The sequence below is a fragment of the Mercurialis annua genome, linkage group LG4, assembly GCF_937616625.2.
Source record: "Mercurialis annua linkage group LG4, ddMerAnnu1.2, whole genome shotgun sequence".
Classification (NCBI taxonomy): Eukaryota; Viridiplantae; Streptophyta; class Magnoliopsida; order Malpighiales; family Euphorbiaceae; genus Mercurialis; species Mercurialis annua.
The window spans coordinates 12728833-12747100 of NC_065573.1; the positions used below are offsets into that span (position 1 = coordinate 12728833).

General features: G+C 38.3%; 2 protein-coding genes across 2 annotated transcripts; both read right to left on the reverse strand.

Annotated features, from left to right (window-relative positions):
* Positions 1-9342: 9342 nt before the first annotated feature.
* On the reverse strand, positions 9343-10656 carry LOC126678284 (uncharacterized). The gene has a single exon (XM_050373185.1). It carries the CDS (start codon positions 10654-10656, stop codon positions 9343-9345), a length of 1314 nt encoding a protein of 437 aa, XP_050229142.1.
* A 3529-nt stretch (positions 10657-14185) lies between these two features.
* LOC126677268 (3-hydroxy-3-methylglutaryl-coenzyme A reductase 2-like) lies at positions 14186-16493 on the reverse strand. Its single transcript, XM_050371814.2, has 3 exons — positions 15298-16493; positions 14879-15225; positions 14186-14566 (listed from the first exon to the last, which is right to left on the reverse strand). The coding sequence occupies exons 1-3, from the start codon at positions 16409-16411 to the stop codon at positions 14339-14341; spliced, it is 1689 nt and encodes a 562-aa protein (XP_050227771.1). The 5' UTR covers positions 16412-16493; the 3' UTR covers positions 14186-14338.
* Between the last annotated feature and the right edge of the window lie 1775 nt (positions 16494-18268).

The following is an 18268-nucleotide window of genomic DNA, read 5'->3' on the forward strand; positions in this document are numbered from 1 at the left end:
TCAGTAGAAGTGGACTAGCGAGAGCGTACTATCAGATCGATCACATCATTTCTTGGATTGCGGTCGCAGTGAGTTGCACTTTACTTTCGTGTATTATATATATAAAGTTATTTTGTATAGATATACATATACTGTTTATATGCATCGCATGTTATATAATTGATTGAAATATTATATGCTTTATTAATTTCTATATATATGAGAACTAGTATGCGATCCGAAGAAACTAGCTACCTATTGGGTGTCAATAGGCTGTGTGATCACCAGTATCGAGTCAGTCTAGTATATTTGCATTTGCGAAATGACTTGACACAGCTGGGAGCTGATGATGATTATGAAATTTACGATTGGGTTTTTGATACGAGTGAGTACTCGGCTACGGTGTAGTCTGGAGTCCCCGTATCTAGTGGCTGGGCCACCAGCGAGTGAGACTCGCGATTGATATTTACGATTGGGTTGAATGATAATGATTATTCGAGAAATGTGTCGCATGCTAGGATATTAGTTTCGTATGGATCGAATACATGTTTATATGTTTTATATTATTGTTTTCTTGAAATGCGATGCTATATTTTTATATTAATACCTTTAGTAAATGTCAACTCACTCAGTATTTCCCCAAATACTGACCCCTCACCTTTGATGTCTTTCAGGTGCTTAGCTTGTGGACTTAGCTAGAGGCCAAATTTTGAAGTCCAGAAGTCAGCTGTATATGTTAGTTTCTGACTTCTGGGAATGCTGCAGTAGTGGTCCTGTGTCAAGAGAATAGTAGCCTAGACAGTAGTTCATTTTTGATTGTATATATTAACTGTTGTCATTGTTTATATGCTTTTTGATAGGCTACGTACTTTGTATATAATCCACGGCCCCAGATGCCAGTGAGATGTTTGAAACACTAACTGATGTATATAGTACCGCGGGGCCAGTTCGTACAGGGTACGGTAACTAGATCCCGCGAGGTTTTGAAACAATTAGTGTACATGTTTGATTATATGATATATATAAATGTGTTGCTTCCGTTATTTAATGTTAAATGTTTAATGAATTCATTTATTATAAAAGGAAAATTTATTGTGATTTTAGGCTTGCTACGGGTTCCGGAGCTACCACTCCCGTTCCCTAGCGCCGGTTGCGGCTCAATATTTTGGGTCGTGACATGAAATTGACCTTAACCGAACCTATTGGGCCCAGGAACCTTTTTTAACACTTTCGGGCACCAAACCGCACTTTTAGCAATCTTTTACTTAGCCACCAATTTTAAATCCGAATTTAATTAAAAATTTAGAGTTTAAAGATAATCTTAACACTTAAAAACGTATCACTTCACACACTTTCACCCTAGAATATTCTAGAATATTCTAGAAGATTCTAGGAAACCCTAGGTCACCCCTAACCACTATAAATACAGCCTTAAGCCAGCCTGGCTAAAGGTGGAAGACAAACCCTAGAAATTGACCAGTAAAATTCGGCCACCACACACACAAAATAAAATCCAGTCATGAAAACACTAAACACGTGTTAATTCTCCAAGAACGCGACATCCGCACGGATTCGAAGCTGGAAAGCACTTCGCCAGCAATCGAGACAATGACTCAGAACGGTACTTCTGAGGACCCTCTTTTAGCCCTTTTATCATGTTATATTCATGCTTGTCGAATTTGAATACTTAGGTTGTATGTTTAGATTATTTGCTAATTCTGCCATTAAAATAGCTATAATGAACCAATTTGATGCTTTCAATAATTGCCATGAAATTCAATGATAGACATGTTAAATTTCTATAATTAATTATGTTTAAGCTCAAATATATAAACCCGGTTAATCTAGAGCTCTTAGAATGCATGTTTCTAGGAGATTTTAGTTTGTTTTGCCGTGAAAACTTGAAAAACGTACTTGCTCCCAATAAATATTTTTTTTGCCTAGATGAGCTTTAAACACTCCGATTATGTGTTTTTGAATTCCTTGTTCGATTTTATGCTGTTTTGACTACTTTTGCATGAAAAACGGAGTTAAAACGGATTTTATGCTGCAACTGGCGCCGACACCACAACAAACCAGTGCCGCCTCCACCTAAGCCTGCTGGCGCCGGCACTAAAAGTTGGCGCCGTGCTCCTCTTTTGCTAGATCCCCAGATTCGCTCCCAGATCCTCCAAACTTCGATCCGAACTTCAAAACGTGTTTCAGGGCTCATCCAGACTCCAAATCAGGCCCAGTTTGAACCCAGACGTAGCTAATCCAAAATAGTTTAAGATTCTTTAGTGTACCGGGCCAGAACCGATGTAAAACGGACTAATAAGTCTAAATATGTAACATACTGTATAAACCGGGACCACGAGCCCGAGGCCCAGCAAACCAGCAACTTCCAGAGCCGATTCTGGGCTAACCCGAACTCGAAATCGACTCCGAATCAAACAAGTAAAACCAGATCGACGAGACGACAACTCCCGTGATCTGACCAAAAGCCCATTCCGACCAGATCGATGGATAAAACCCGTGCGAGTGACAGACACTCAAAGTCAACGAGGTTTAAAAGTATTTCTAATCTTGTATGTATATCCAACTGCCCTTGAGCATGCTAGCAATGTTTACCGCTTTCCAAAAGCATTCCAAATCAAATAAATAACCGGTTAAAGGACTAATCACCTAAAATTGGTCAATTGATGCAATTCCAGTCCATCACTTAGACATCGTAGGACTAATATGAAAATGTAGTAACGGTTGTATAGGTTTTTTAAGATCACCTAATAAAATCAATCAAATCAAGATTAGACATCCAGTTTTAGGCTTTATGTATGTAATCAATCATGACCAGCCAGACTTATGACTATTTGCTAGAAACCTCTAAGGTTAGATGTATGCTTAGGAGTACCTGCTACTTGCCTCAAATGCCAGTCCAGATCGAGTCATATGCGCGTCAAACGTGTTTACAGCTTTCATACATGTTTATTTACAGTTTTCATATCCTGTGAACTGCATATACTATTGAGATGAGATATAATGCGAATATGTCGAGTAAATAAAGCCGATAACCGATAAGCCAAGCACAAGAGTCTCGGGGAGGTCCATGAACCCTAGTTTTTGGTCCGATGCATGATAGTCTTACGGGAGGCGAGTAGGGCTATCTAGTCGGTTAAAAGGAATTTCCTAGTTGAACTAGGTGGCGAATCCATTTTTCAAACCATTTCCAGATCGAGAATTCAGCCATAAGCGTTGGGCGAGCGGCTCCCGAACCCCGCTCCACTCACACCCATACCTCAAATTCAAATCCTAAAGGAAGACAAGATGAGTTACACTTGATTATCTTCCAATTTTTCCAACAATAAAGAGTTGTCAGTCATGATTGAAGAAGGAATTAGGAGCAGTGGTTGAATTTGGATAGAAATTGATGAAGGAAAAAGTGTATGATTATTGGGTTGTTGAAATTGATACCAGTGAATATACAGTGAATAAAAGTAAAAAGAGAAATTGCAGATCTGAATTGCATATGAACCTTCTTCATCAACTATAACTTCGCCAATTTATCATCATTTTCCAGAAATACCTTGCCTTAATCATCATCTTCTTCATCGGCGGCGGCGGCGGAATAATGATTATGAGGAACAACGGCGACGAAACAACAGTGATGGAAACAGAACGGCTGCGACATCCACATAATGGTGAAGGCAGAACGGCAGCGGCATCAAATAGGTGGTAAGGCGGAAACGACAGTATTGGAATAATGATGGAGAAAAGGGAGGAACAGAGAATATGCGAAATCAAAGATCGAGGAAGAGGATGGGCAAATAGTAAAGGCAGTATAAATGTTAAAAACTTCAGCGTGCCTCGTATTTTATTAAATGAAAAAAAGGTCATCGTATAAAAGTTAAAAATAAGAGAAAGTTGGTTATTTGTGTAAAAATCTCTATCGAGTTTGACTTAGGCCGAATTGGACAGGCCCATTGCTTACATATCAAGCTCTTTGATGACATTATTTACACTAGTCCAACAAGGTGGACCATATGCTGAGACAAACTGGCCCACGTGATTACATCATGAGTTGAAAATGAGCTAAATATGGTATTAAGGCCAAAAGAGTTATTTAATTACGACATTCAATTTATTTTTTATTTTTTTAATTGTTAGTATTTATTCTAATGAGACATTTCTCATTGGAATAGATTTTTAGTAGATTAAGATTTTTGCTCTGTAAATAGATAGGATTTTTTATTATTTGTATCAACACATCATTAAGGAACAAAGGATCAATTCACCCCTCAATTTAGCACGAAATATCAAATAAGTTATTTTGGAGTGCTTTTGGACAAACGTATCTCTGAACTTGGTAAAAAAGATCACATCGCACCCTCTCAAAGAGTGAAACACACTCTCCGATTTTAAATGGTAAAAAGTTCAAAATAATACTAAATAGTAATTTTATTTTCTGGTTTAATACTTAATTATTTTTAAATCTCAATTTTACACTTTATATTTTAAAACTTCAAAAATCAATTTATTATTTAAAATAAAATTGAGGGACTTGTTTATCCCTTTTTTCACCCATTCCTCGCCGAAAACTGAGGAGCATTGGAAAGGTGGACGGCGGCGGCGGCGGAAGGTGGAAGGGCAGAAGAAGGGTTAAAGGGTTAATTTTTTAAATTGGTGTTTAATTTAAAATTTTAATTAGTGTTAATTAGGATTCATTAAAATTTATTTTTTTTAATTTTCGAACCCACTCTCTTTTTTGTGTCAGGAGGGTGAAATTCATCGGTTTTGCTAAGTTAAGGGTTGAAATGATCCGGTTTTATTAAATTGCGGATTAGTTTGACCCAAAATCGTCCAAAACGATCCATTTGATATTTTGTGCTAAGTTGAGGGGGTGAATTGATTCTTTGTTCCATCATTAATCAATAAGAAAGCTCATGTTTTTTTATCTCGATTTCTTAAATTGAAACTTAATTTAAGAGTGAACTCATATTAATTTTATTTTAAATTTCTTTATTTTTAGATAAATCCTCGTAGAATTTAAATTAGCTACTTTAAAATCAAATTATATTTATTTTTTGAACTTAAACCAGTTAAAGTATCAACATCATGCATTATCTAATTATATTTTCAAAATTCAAATTTTTAATTTAAGAAATCGAGATAAAAAAACATGCACTTTAACCTTAGGTTTCCTTGCTCTGGAGAGAGCAAGCTGCCCAATTCATTTCTTTCAAATGAAAGAAATGAATTGTTGTGCCCAAATCCCTCTCATCTCTTTTTTTTTTGAGAAACAATATTGCATTAATCATTGAACAAATTCGGTTACAAGCTCATTGACCGGAAAAGGGATACTCCCGTCAAAAATGCAATTTCTACCGAAAAACATACCCCACTTCGCTAAAGCGTGAGCAACCTGGTTACAAGCTCTATTCGCATAAATAAAGCTCACCTCACACCCCTCACATTGAACATGACAATCATCCACAACGAGCTGCAAATAATCATCAGCCATGCCAGAACACCGAAGACGGTTTGCAACGTTACTTGCATCCATTTCACAAATAAACTTTGTAAGATTTAAATCTCGCGCCAAGGAGATACCAAAACAAACTGCCTTTGCTTCAGCGATTTCAGCATTGGTACATCCATGCAGAAATAAAACACCAGACCGAATCACCTTACCAGTGGAGTCTCTGCACACCGCGCTCAAAACGGAAAGACCTTTCACAGCTGAAACAGTGGCATCACTATTAATCTTCACCGTAAGGGCAGGCGGTGGGAACCAAACTTTGCACGTAGCTCTATTTGTTTCAGACCTGTCATTTATATCATCCCTACCAGACAATAACATTGACGGGATGCAGCTGAACAAAAATGGGGCAGGGCTACGCTTGTTATCGAAAACGATGTTGTTTCTATCGTTCCAAATCATCCACATGGTCATCACAAATAACTGAACTTCGTCACTCTTTAACAGACTGAAAATGTGAATAATCCAGTCTTGGACTGATTGGCATTGGAAACTATCAGCACGCACACCCAACGGAGAAGACATCCACAGTGCCCTAACCTCCTCGCACTCCTTAAGACAGTGAAGGACAGTTTCCTCTGCGTGAAGACATCTGGGGCACACCACTGACACCGGAACCCTTCTCTTCGCAAGATTGACGTTACATGCAAGGGAATTATGGCCAATCCGCCATAGAAAATGTCTCACCTTAGGGGGGATCCCCAAATTCCAGCATTTACTCCAATAAACTGACTCACTATCTCTATTGGACGATCCAGCTTCATTCCGTCTTGCCAAACTAGTCGCAATATAATACGCCGACTTGACCGTAAAGCAGCCCCTCGAATTGTCCGGCCAGAAGGGTTTATCAGGAGGCAGGCGAATGCTAATAGGGATTTGGAGGATATTAGCTGCGTCCTCTTCAGAAAAAAATTGTTTAACCTTATCAACATCCCATGCTCTCCTATTCTCATCAATGAACTCGCTGACTCTGGAATCAGCTTGGATACCAGTCCCCAACGGTTTCATATGTCGAGTATTAATGATCCACTTATCACTCTTTGCTGCCACTGATTTGCCATTGCCAATCCGCCACGCCATTCCTTCCTCGATAATCTTGCGCCCTTCAACTAAACTTTGCCACACAAAACTAGATTTACGATGAATGGTAGCCTTTAATATGTTCGATCTCGGATAGTATTTCGCTCTGAATACTTTGCCACATAACGACTCCGGATATTGGAACAACCGCCAAACTTGCTTAGCCAACATTGCCAGATTGAAAGCACGAAGGTTCCTGAAACCCAAACCGCCATGTTTTTTAGATTTGCAAATATTATCCCAACTCACCCACGATATCTTCCTTTTGTCCTCTGCCCCACTCCAGAAAAACCTCGTAATGGAGCTTTGCATCTCTTTACAGAAAGAGATAGGAAGCGCAAAGCAGCTCATGATGTAGGTAGGAATAGATTGGGCGACAGACTTTATCAACACTTCCCGGCCAGCCTTGGATAGAAATTTTTCCTTCCACCCATCTATCCTTTTATGAAGTCTATCTCTAAGGAATGAAAAAATTGGTTTTCTGGCTCTTCCTACCAACGTTGGCATACCCAGGTATTTCTGAAAACTCACCACCTCCCGCATTTCTAGGATATTTCGAATATCATCCCGAAACCGTTGTTGAGTACCTGTGCTGAACATCAACTCTGATTTCTCAAAGTTTACCATTTGACCAGAGGCCCTCTCATATCTCACCAAGACCTCTTTGATATACCTGCTCTCCTGAATATTTGCCTTTGCGAACAGGATGCTGTCATCAGCAAAGAACAGGTGATTTATCACCGGACCCCCTCTACACACCATACCACCAGTCAGCCGACCATCACGCATTCCTGTCCTTAGCATAGCCGAAAAAGCTTCGGAGCACAACAAGTACAAATATGGCGACAACGGATCCCCTTGTCTCAACCCGCGTTGCGGAGCCAGCTTACCATGAGGAATTCCATTAATCATAACGGAATATGTAACCGACCGAACACAGCACATGATTAATTGGATAAACTTATCAGGGAACTTCATCCTTCTCATCACCAACTCTATAAAGGACCATTCCACTCTGTCGTACGCCTTACTCATATCGAGTTTAAGAGCCATAGTGCCGCGCTTACCCTTCGATCTTTTAGCCATCGAATGGAACATTTCGAAAGCCACAAGAGCATTATCCGTGATAAGACGACCTGGAACAAACGCACTTTGTGACTCGTGAATAACAGTGTTCAGGACTCGTTTTAATCGATTGGCCAAAGTCTTGGATATGAGCTTGTAAACCACATTACATAAGCTGATGGGTCGGAAATCTTTCATAGAACTTGGATTGGCAATCTTAGGAATAAGAACTATGTGTGAGTGATTCATACTGTCGGTCATGACCCCATCCTTCAAGAAGCTCTGAACACAAGCTATGACATCATTGCCAACAATGTTCCAGTACGATTTGTAAAACATAGCAGGCATTCCATCTGGACCAGGAGCCTTTGAAGGCCCCATGTGCTTTAAAGCTTGTAAAATTTCCTCATTATGGAACTGATTATTCAAAACCTCAATCTGATCTTCCGATAAAAAGGCATCGATGCACGCCACCACTCCTTCTTGGTTCGCTGGACTTGATGTCTGAAACATTCTTTGGAAATACGTCATCGCCACCCTACCCACTGCTTCCCCCGATTGCCATCTTCCTTCCTCATCTTTAATCCGGATAATTTGGTTGTTTTTACGGCGGTTTGATGCTTTCTGATGAAAAAACTTCGTGTTCCTATCTCCACTGAGTAACCAATCCGCACGGGATCTTTGTTTCCATAAGATTTCCTCACGGAGCAGCAACTCGTTAAGGTCTGCCTGAAGAGCACTAGCAGGACCGTTGCACCTATCGTCCTCACCACGAATCTGGAGCGCCTTTAGTTCATCCATCTTCTTCTTAATGTTTTTCCTGATACTCCCTACGTTATCAAACGCCCACATCTTAAGAGATAAACCACAGTCCCGTATTCTATCCATAAAATCACGTCTGTTGCCATCATTGCCCCAAGCTTGCATCACACAATCATCAAAACCCGCTTGTCTCATCCAAACTTGCTCGAAACGGAACGGCTTGACACCCTTCTTAAGAGAAACAGATTTTGTAACCAAAAGAACCGGGCAATGATCCGATTGATGCCTGGTCAAATGAGAAACTTGCCAGTCGGTATAAATATCTTGCCATTTCGAGTTTGCAAAGAACCTGTCTAACCTGGCCTGGACAAGTTGATCGCCCATTCTTCTATTAGACCACGTAAACGCATGTCCCTCAAATCCCAAGTCTGAAACCTCACAGTCACTAATAGCCGCACGAAAATTCATCAACTCCCTCTGCTCTCTGATCCGACCTCCTTGCTTTTCATTATTATACAAAAACATATTAAAGTCCCCAAACATCACCGTTGGGCATGTTTTATCGTCACACACTTTCCTCAGCAGCTCACACGTTCTTTGTTTATTGTTTCCCTCCGGCCAACCGTAAACCCCTACTCCCTTCCACTTCCCATCCTGACTTGGATCAGTGACCCAAAACGCACAATGGTTATCAGAAAAGTCCTCCATAGTAACATTAATATTATGATTCCAAAACAACGCCATACCTCCTCTCCTACCATTAGAGTCAATGATAAAAGAATTATAAGAACCAAATCCTCTACAGATCGCATTAAACTCACCACGGGTAAGTTTTGTTTCCATTAAAAAGAAAACATCAGGGGAATTTATTTGAATAACAAATTTAAGCGCCCGTACCGTCCAAGGATTCCCCAATCCTTGGAGGTTCCAACTTAGGATTTTCATTGCGTCCGGCGAGACTGCTTAGCAGTCTCCGCCGATATCTCAATACCTCCAAACTTATCCGACAATCCATCTCTAATCTTCTTTGAGAAAAGATTGATCGAATCCTGTTCCTCTTGACTAGCATGGTGAAACCGTTTGGTGGGAATCACCTTGCTGCCTCCTCCATTACTATCCCTCACACCCTTTCTTGTCAACTTGCTGCGGGTCCATGTCTTCTTTTTTCCATTGCTTCCTGTATGTTTGTCCTGACGGCTACTACCTGAAGTATGCAATCTGCCCTCTACCAAATCCAAATCCCCTTGGTTAACATTGACTTCCACCAGTCCTTCCAAATTAGCATCTACAACTTCAATTGCATTGATTTCAGGGGTAGAGACAGTAACATGCGCATTTTCTGTTCCACCTTTCTGCCGTTCCTCATCATTTACAACACCCACCTCGTTATCATCTTCTCCTTCCATATATAATGATCGCCTAACTGACCCTGTATTCTGAGACTTCGACATCGCATCGCTTGATTGTCCCTCATGGTTCATACTACTCCCATTCGGCATCGACCTGCATCCCATCATTCTACGCTTGCGAGGCGTTGCTCGTAAAACCGGCCCATATGGCCATTCCGACACCTCCGTCTGTTCAGGTTTGGTTTCACATTCCACTTCTAAATGATCTAGCATCCCACACCAATAGCAGTAATTCTGTATCCGTTCGTATTTAAAACCAATCCACGAGTGCTCTCCCAAAGAATTAATGACTTTCATTCCACGCATCAAAGGTTTTGAGGTGTCAATCACCACTCGAATACGACTGTATCTGTTCCACACCACCCCTTCCTCATCATCCCATTCCAGTATTCTGCCAATCCTTCCACCAATTTTACTCACCGCTGCCTTTCCTCTACAGTTAAGAGGAAGGTCGTAAATTCGAACCCAAACTGGGCATCCAGTCAGTAGCATATTGTTTGGCTGCATATTGCCATTGAGCGATTCAAACAAGATTATTTGTTTGTCAAAATGCCAAGGCCCCTCCTTCAGAATCCGACTCTTATCCACCTTCGAGAAAAATTCGCAAACGAAAAGATTATCTCCGACATCTTTGAGATTGAAACCCCTTGCCAAACGCCAAGCGCTTGCAAGAGCATTCCTCATATGGTTAAGATTGTATGGTTTCTTGGTAAGAAGTTTTCCCACCACACATAATTCGGACTTTTCCTCAATAACCTCGTCAACAACATCTTCGAGGTTGATCGCTAATTGTTCGTCGTCTGTCAACTTTAGCTGGGCACACGCCCGCACTATACTATCATCCATCACTGAGAACACCAGGCAGCCCTCTATGTATCGAGAAACTAGCTGAATCGAATAATCCTGACGTAAAAGGCTCGAGAAATCCGAGAAAAGACTTCAAAGACGAAGAGAAACCCTAACCCTAGGAGAACCTAGAATAGGAGAGAGAAACTCCACAAAATCGGGAGACGTGCCACTACGCTTACTAGACTTTCCTCAAATCCCTCTCATCTCAACATATAAATAGAAATGATTAAAATGCCATTTGATACTAGCTCAATCATGCACTTTAACACAACTTCTTAATTAGTCGTCCGTAGCTCCAACGAAGACTAATTTCAAATTTTGCGAAACTTTATTCAAAAATTCAATAAAATATAAAACGAATAAAAATATAATTTTTATTCACATCCGGCTTATATTTTATTTTTAATAAATCTCACAAGATTTATTAGGTCAAAATCAGTCCCGCTTAACTAAAATTACTATGTCCACATTTCATGAAACTTTGACGGTAGCTTCGTCAAATTATTTCGCGAATATTGACACCAAAATTATTCGTTCGGGACTTATGAATTATTTTATTTTAATTTGAACTAACGAATGATACTTAATTAATTAATAACTGAAAAGTAATTGAAGTAAAAGTTTAGGGATTAAAACAAACCGTTTTAATTACTTTATAGTCTTAAAAAATTCTTTTTAAAAAATCAAATTTTAAATTAATTACTTGTGAGCATAAATGATTTTAAAACTATAATGTCTGGAAAAAAATTCGACTTTTTATTCTTTTTCGATCCTATCCTGATGTTAAAAACTGGTCAATTTTATACTATTTCGTATTTTTTGTGTTTCAATTGTACCCTAAAATATCAAATTGACGTCTTTTTTATTTGGAAAAAAATTCAAGAACATTCTTCGTATCTAGCATATATTAATTGTATGTGCTTAAATATTTATTTAGATTTAGTTAAATAAGAATTTAAATTAATTTTAATTTGATTATGGATTTTAAAAACAAAGAATTTATTTATACTTTTTTGAATTAAAATGAATTTAATTTTATCTTTATATTTAGTTAATTGAATGATTTCATTATTTAAGTAAAAAAATTGATAAAAATTAAAAAATTGGAGTATAATTGAAAAAATTGATCAGTTTTATACATAAGGATAAAATTAAAAAAAAGTTCAAAATGTCGGAATTTGTTTTTAAGATATTAGATATTTTAAAAGATATCATACTCTTTTCTTAGAAAGAAAAAAACCGTTGATTAAATGAACACTATTTTATTTTGGCCGTCCCTATCATCAATAAAATTGCGGTGATCAAGTCAACTTGCTCAAACATTGACATTAAACATTGACATTTTAACAACCCACACCACTTACATTATTTCAACACAATCTCGTACGTGCGGATGTAGGATTTTCTGAACATAATAAAGAATACAGGTGATACATATTTATGAAGATATGTTAAATTTTGTGATATTTACAATAAAATATGTAACTTTACATTTATAAAATTATAAAGTAAATGTAATTCACAGAAATACATACAAGTTACACTTTTTTAATAGTATTTATTTGATTTCAGAAACAATATTTTTATATGTATGTATCTTGTATTCTCTTGATATATTAAAATAAAAAAAGGCATAAATAAATTTGAACCATATTTTAGTTTGAGAATTAATTGTAAGTTATGTTCTAATTTGAGATTTAAATTGTTATTAGTACTTAAAAAAATATCAATTATTTCAACAGTTTCATACTAATTCTTTGATTTTTTTTTTCAAAAATAGATTTATTGAAGAGATTGAAATACAAAATGAAAATTTTATACAACCACCAAATCGACTTTCAAGACTCTAACAAACAAATAAGGAAAAATAAAACTAAAAAAATCCAAGCAAAATAATCAAACAAGAAAAAGAAATAAAATATTTGATCTGAGTAGACGTTGCCTCCAGTATTTTTAGTTCAAGACCCTCAACTAGTGAGTAGCGGGATTTTTTTTTCTTTCCGATTGAAACCATTAAACCGCTCGATCCTTGAAGTTACTACTTTGCAATCTTTCACTTCAATAAGAATCAAAGAGATATGTCTAATGTAAATATTAAAAATCAATATTTTTTTTTAAATAAAATAAACAAATTAAAGGCATACCATATAAGAATTCAATTTTTTTTGTTGAAATAAGCATTCAATTAACTTGCATTATTTAAGAGAAAAAAAAATTAACAAATGATCAGTTTACCATCAACTTGGTTCATAAGATCAAAACAGTAATTCTTAACTAATTTTAACAAAGAACACCTTCATCCAAAAGAATTATAGCTCAAATGCTATAAGCGGCGGTAAGCAAAAATCTATTAGGCGTGAGTTCGATTCTTAAGAACACCTTCAATTGGCATTAGCTGATACAAATTAAGAGTTTAAATTTTAGATTTTAAAAATATACTAATACAAGTCATAATTAAAAGGTCTAATGTCTTAAAAAATCTCGACCTTTTAGCCCCTTTTCAATCATACCCTGACGTTGAAAATTTGTCAATTTTACCCTATTTTGCATTTTTGTGTTTCAATTGTACCCTGAAAAATTAAATTAACGTTTTTTTAGTTTGGAAATTTGTTTAAAACATTCTCCATGTCTAACATATACTAATTGTACGTTTTTAAAATTTATTTAAATTTAGTTAAATTATTTAAGAATTTAAGTTAGTGTTAATATGATTATGGGTTTTAGTTAGTTTTTAAAAATAAAGGACTTATTTGTACTTTTTTGAATAAAAAAGAATTTAATTTCATGTTTAAACTTAGTTAATTGAATGATTTCATCATTTAAGTTAAAAAATTAACAAAAATTAAAAAATTGGGGTACAATTGAAAACGGAAAATTCAAAAGTGGGTAAAATTGACAAATTTTCAACGTCGGAGTGGAATTGAAAAAAAAATTAAAGGTGAGGGTTTTTTGAGTGATTAGGCCTAATTAAAATTTGGAAAAATTATATGCAATCGAAATATAACTTCTATCAGGGGTTGACGAGCAAAATATATCTTAAATATTGATTTCTCAACTTTCTAAACTATTTGTGGCATTTATGATTTCCTAGTCTCTGCAACTGTGAGTCGCCTAACCTACTGTCTCTAAAGTTAGGTGTATGCCAAACTTTGATTCATAGCATGGTTGGCTAAGTAGCACTTACATTACAATTAAGGTCATGTTTGGTTCATGCAATAGATAGCGGAATGGAATAGCTTTTTCATATAAAATAATAATTATTTGCTTTGATTTATGGAATAGGTATTCCATAAAATTGTTATTTCATGATTTTATGAAATAAGCAGTCCTCTCAAAAATTAAAAAATGGCTATTCCATTCTTCTATTCCATGCTATTCCATTCCATGAACCAAACATGGCCTACATTCCAAGTAACGGAAGCACAAAATTTCATTTTTAACACAGAAATTCGTGTGAAAATGTTCCATTTACTTGTACTACATAAAATCTCCGTATTGACTAAAAAAAGCAGCAAATGAGAAGTGATTATTGCAGAAAAGTATAATTAAATATTTTCAAGTAACTTTACACAACTAGTTTGTAGAACAATTGATACAGGTATCTGACTGAAGAAAAGGTATAATGAAAGAAATCACAAAATAACAAAAAGGGTATTGTTTCTTCTTAGGAGAGATCACATCAGGTTTTGGTTGGTGCTCTATTGTACTTCATGTGGCTATTAACAAGTTGTCCGGCGGCAAGTGCAGACATTAGGGAGAGCTCTCCAGCAAGAACCGAGCCTGCAACTACGGAGGCCAAACGCCTTGCATTGGCTCCTGGCGTGTCTTTGCTAGCGCCCTTCACTCCAAGCAGGTTCAAGCATGCCGACTGTGATGCAAGCTGCGTTCCTCCTCCCACAGTACCCACCTTTCATATTTCAAAACAAAATATTCAGCTGTCTACAAAGTGGCAATACACACACGATTCCGTGGCTTATGTAACATCACCAAGTTGAATATGATTATCTTGCAACCCTAATAGTTTACTAGTAACTGCCTACCGATCACGGAAATGAAAAACTACTCCTACGCAGAAACACCCAAATTGATAACACGGTCCTTTTGACACCAAATATAGAGACTATTAAATCATTAGACCTAAACAAGTAAAGCTTACCAACTTGTGTTTGTATTAGAATAAAACAAGGTAAGACAAAAAATAGAATGAATCCAATAATACCTCAATAGAAGGCATAGTGACAGAGACATGAAGATCCTTTCCATCATTAACAGCTTCCATCATGGTAATACAGTGAGAGCTCTCAACATTTTGAGCAGGATCTTGGCCAGTGGCTATGAATATAGCAGAGACTATGTTACTGGCATGAGCATTGAACCCACCTAGAGCTCCTGCCATGGCAGAGCCAGTGAGGTTCTTGAGCATATTAAGCTCCACCAAGGCCGCGACGTTTGTCTTGAGCACCTTCTTGACCACATCGGCAGTGATAATGGCCTCGCAGACTACCGACTTCCCCCTTCCTTCAATCCAATTGACAGCAGCTGGCTTCTTGTCCGAACAGAAGTTACCTGTAGTTGAATTTCAACAATCAGAAGACGGAAATCAAAAACGAAAGCGCAGCAGAAGAGGCGAGTACATACCGGAGATGCCAATAACATCCATGTCGGGGAAATCAGTTTGCAGAAAATCCAAGACATTCTGGACACCTTTAGAGACCATATTCATGCCCATAGCATCACCAGTGCTGCAGGTAAACCTCAGATAAAGATTCTTGCCTGCGATCGCGCATTTGATGGATTGAAGCCTACCGAATCTGCTAGACTTATTGAAAGCAGATGAAACAACCTCAAAATTAGCAGCATCCTCCAAGTAGAGCTTCAATTGGGCAGCTCTTTTGGCAGTGGCGAACCTGACGACAGGGGCTCGCGTCATGCCATCTTTGAGAAGCACACTTGTTGCACCGCCGCACAAGTGAATTGCCTTGCAGCCTCTGTTGGTACTCGCCACCAAACACCCCTCCGTTGTAGCCATGGGAACTGAGTATTCTTTGCCATCAAGCAAGAGAGGTCCAGCAATTCCCACAGGAATCTGAACATACCCAATCGGCATCTCGCAGCACTGCCCCAAAATGGAATCGTAATTGAAGCCCTCCAGCGGCAGCCCCGACAGTGAGTTACCGGTCACCCTCTGCAAGGCCTCACGCCTGATGGCCGCAGCACGCTGGCAATCGCCCAATTTAGACTCGAGCGAGTAGGAGGGAATTGTTCCGGCAACCACAGATTTGATGATCTCTTCATTTGAGGAGTCGAGAGGTTGGGCACAGGGCAATTTGTGAGAATCAAGCGCACAATCGAGAGCTTGGGCGCAAGGCAATTTGCGAGAATCGAGAGGTTGGGCGCAGGGCAATTTAAGCAGAGCATCTTCGTCTTCCTCCCAGACATCATCAGTGGGGGGGCGTAAGATCAAAGACTGAACAAAGTCAAACCCGAAAAAGCCAAGAAGGTAGACAAAGGAAGCCAGGAAGCCCAAGATAGCGGCGATTTCAGAGAGAGTGACGACGTGGAGAGGGGTGGAAGTGCGAATTTTCTCACGCCAACGGCCCAGTAGGAAATAAACAACCCAAAAAAAGAGAGTGAAACAAAGAGCATTGGTTAGGTAAAGAGGGAGAGGTAAGGATGGATCAGAGGGTGGCTTCAGGATCCCATCATCCTCCACCATTTTTAATTTTCCGCCGCTGCTCCGGCGAGGCTCCATTTGCAGGCGGTGGTGGATGATGGGACAGAGAAATGAAGAAATAGTTGTAATTAGTTAATGAGGTGTGGTGTGTTTGGGGGTGGGGTTTATAATTATTTATAACAACTAAAAGGTGGTTGAAGAAATGCATAGGTTTGACGCGGACAAACTTCGAGTTGGCCACGTGAGATACTCTTTCTCCAATTATTACTCCATATGCACTCTTTTTGTTCCATTTCTGTCCTTTTTCCCATTTCCTCCTCAAACTTTCTTCTTATTTGTTAGAACATACTGTTTTTTCCAATTCTTTTGGAGCACATACTCACTTAATCAGAGCAAATAGAATGTGGATTCCACTTGAAGGTCATGACTTGCAAAACAAAATAAATAACTAATTAGATAGTGGTGGTTTGATTGGCTCTCCGAAGATTAAGTCAGTTTAGGCTTAAATTGAAAAAGTGTGTGTAAAGGTATTCCTCAACTCCTTTTATAGTAGTGAGATCTAACCTGATTGAGTTTTATAAGAAAAGGGCTTCCTTTGAAGAATGAGTTTCGAAGTAGGTTAGGGATTCTTTCTTTATAGATCGAACTTCTCTCTTTTCTTATCTAAGGAGCAGTCCTAAATATAAATGTATTTCTATTTTGATCTTTACTCTTATTTTAAAAGAATATCTCTGATAGATCTAGAAGAGAATATCTTCTAGATTTTTTCCATGATTATCATATTCTATTTGACTTGGAGCTCAACCTCTTAACAAGATTATAATGCCAGAGGTCGGTCTTTTGAGCTTTGACTGACTCATATGAGGATTCAGTCAATATCTCGTTTGGGCGAGATCCTTACGAGTATACTCTTAGACAGGCGAATCTCTTAAAATTTGACCGTGTTGATACATATTGCCGATCTACTTCAGGGCGAGTCATGAGGTAGGATTTGTTAGCCGAACCCTCATAGAACTTGGTCTGTTATTATAGTTGGTCTAAAACGTGTTTCCATCATCAGCTCCACCGCAGGTAAGCTAATATTTGAGTATTGATGCCCATTGATATTTTAGCTATCTTTTTATTAGAGAAGTGGTGTGCCGATTCGGCATACCAAATACGCTAGTAACGGGCAACGGGAAGCAATTCGACAGCGCCACTTTCAGGGGCTTTGAAAATCTACGTATAAATCTGTAATTCACATCAGTGGCACACTCTTAGACTAACAGAATGACAGAAGTCACAAACAGAACAATCTGCAAAGGATTGAAGAAGAGATTAGACGAAGCAAAAGGCAACTGGGCGGAAAAGCTGAACAGTGTAGTTTGGGTATATAGAACGACACCAAAAAAGGAAACGGGAAAAACACCATTCCGCCTAACATACGGATTAGAGGCGGTCATCCCAGTAGAAATTAAAATGCCCATAATTAGAACAAAGCACTACAACGAGGCAACAAACGAAGAAGACCTGAGACTATCGATGGACCACTTGGAAGAAAGGAGACATGCGGCAAACATCCGGGCAGAAGCTTATCGAAGTTAAGCAGCCAGCTACCACAACAAAAGGGTACAAACATGGACGGAGCCAAGGGGGGGTTAGTAGTGGCATTAGCCCTCCCAAATTTTTAATTTCTACTTTTTTATCCTTACACTTTTTTGTTTTTTTAGTTTTTTTGACCCTTTAAATTTTTCTTTAAACGTTTATGCCCCTCCAACTATCTATTTTTTTCATTTTTTACCCATCCAAAAATAAATCCTGGCTTCGTCCCTGGGTACAAACAAGAGACTTTAAAGTAGGAGACCTGGTCTTAAGGGATGCTACAATAGGAAAAGGCAACGCCGGTGTAGGCGAGCTGGAAAGCAAGTGGGAGGGACCATATCGAGTAATCAATAC

What these genes read in the sequence shown, in the direction of transcription:
- LOC126678284 (XM_050373185.1), bottom strand. Translation starts at nt 10,656, where the DNA reads ATGGATGATAGTATAGTGCGGGCGTGTGCCCAGCTAAAGTTGACAGAC.
- LOC126677268 (XM_050371814.2), bottom strand. Translation starts at nt 16,411, where the DNA reads ATGGAGCCTCGCCGGAGCAGCGGCGGAAAATTAAAAATGGTGGAGGAT. An exon ending in GGATGTTATTGGCATCTCCG is followed by an intron (nt 15,226 to 15,297) that starts GTATGTACTCGC and finishes ATTCAACTACAG; the next exon opens with GTAACTTCTGTTCGGACAAG. An exon ending in TCACTATGCCTTCTATTGAG is followed by an intron (nt 14,567 to 14,878) that starts GTATTATTGGAT and finishes GAAATATGAAAG; the next exon opens with GTGGGTACTGTGGGAGGAGG.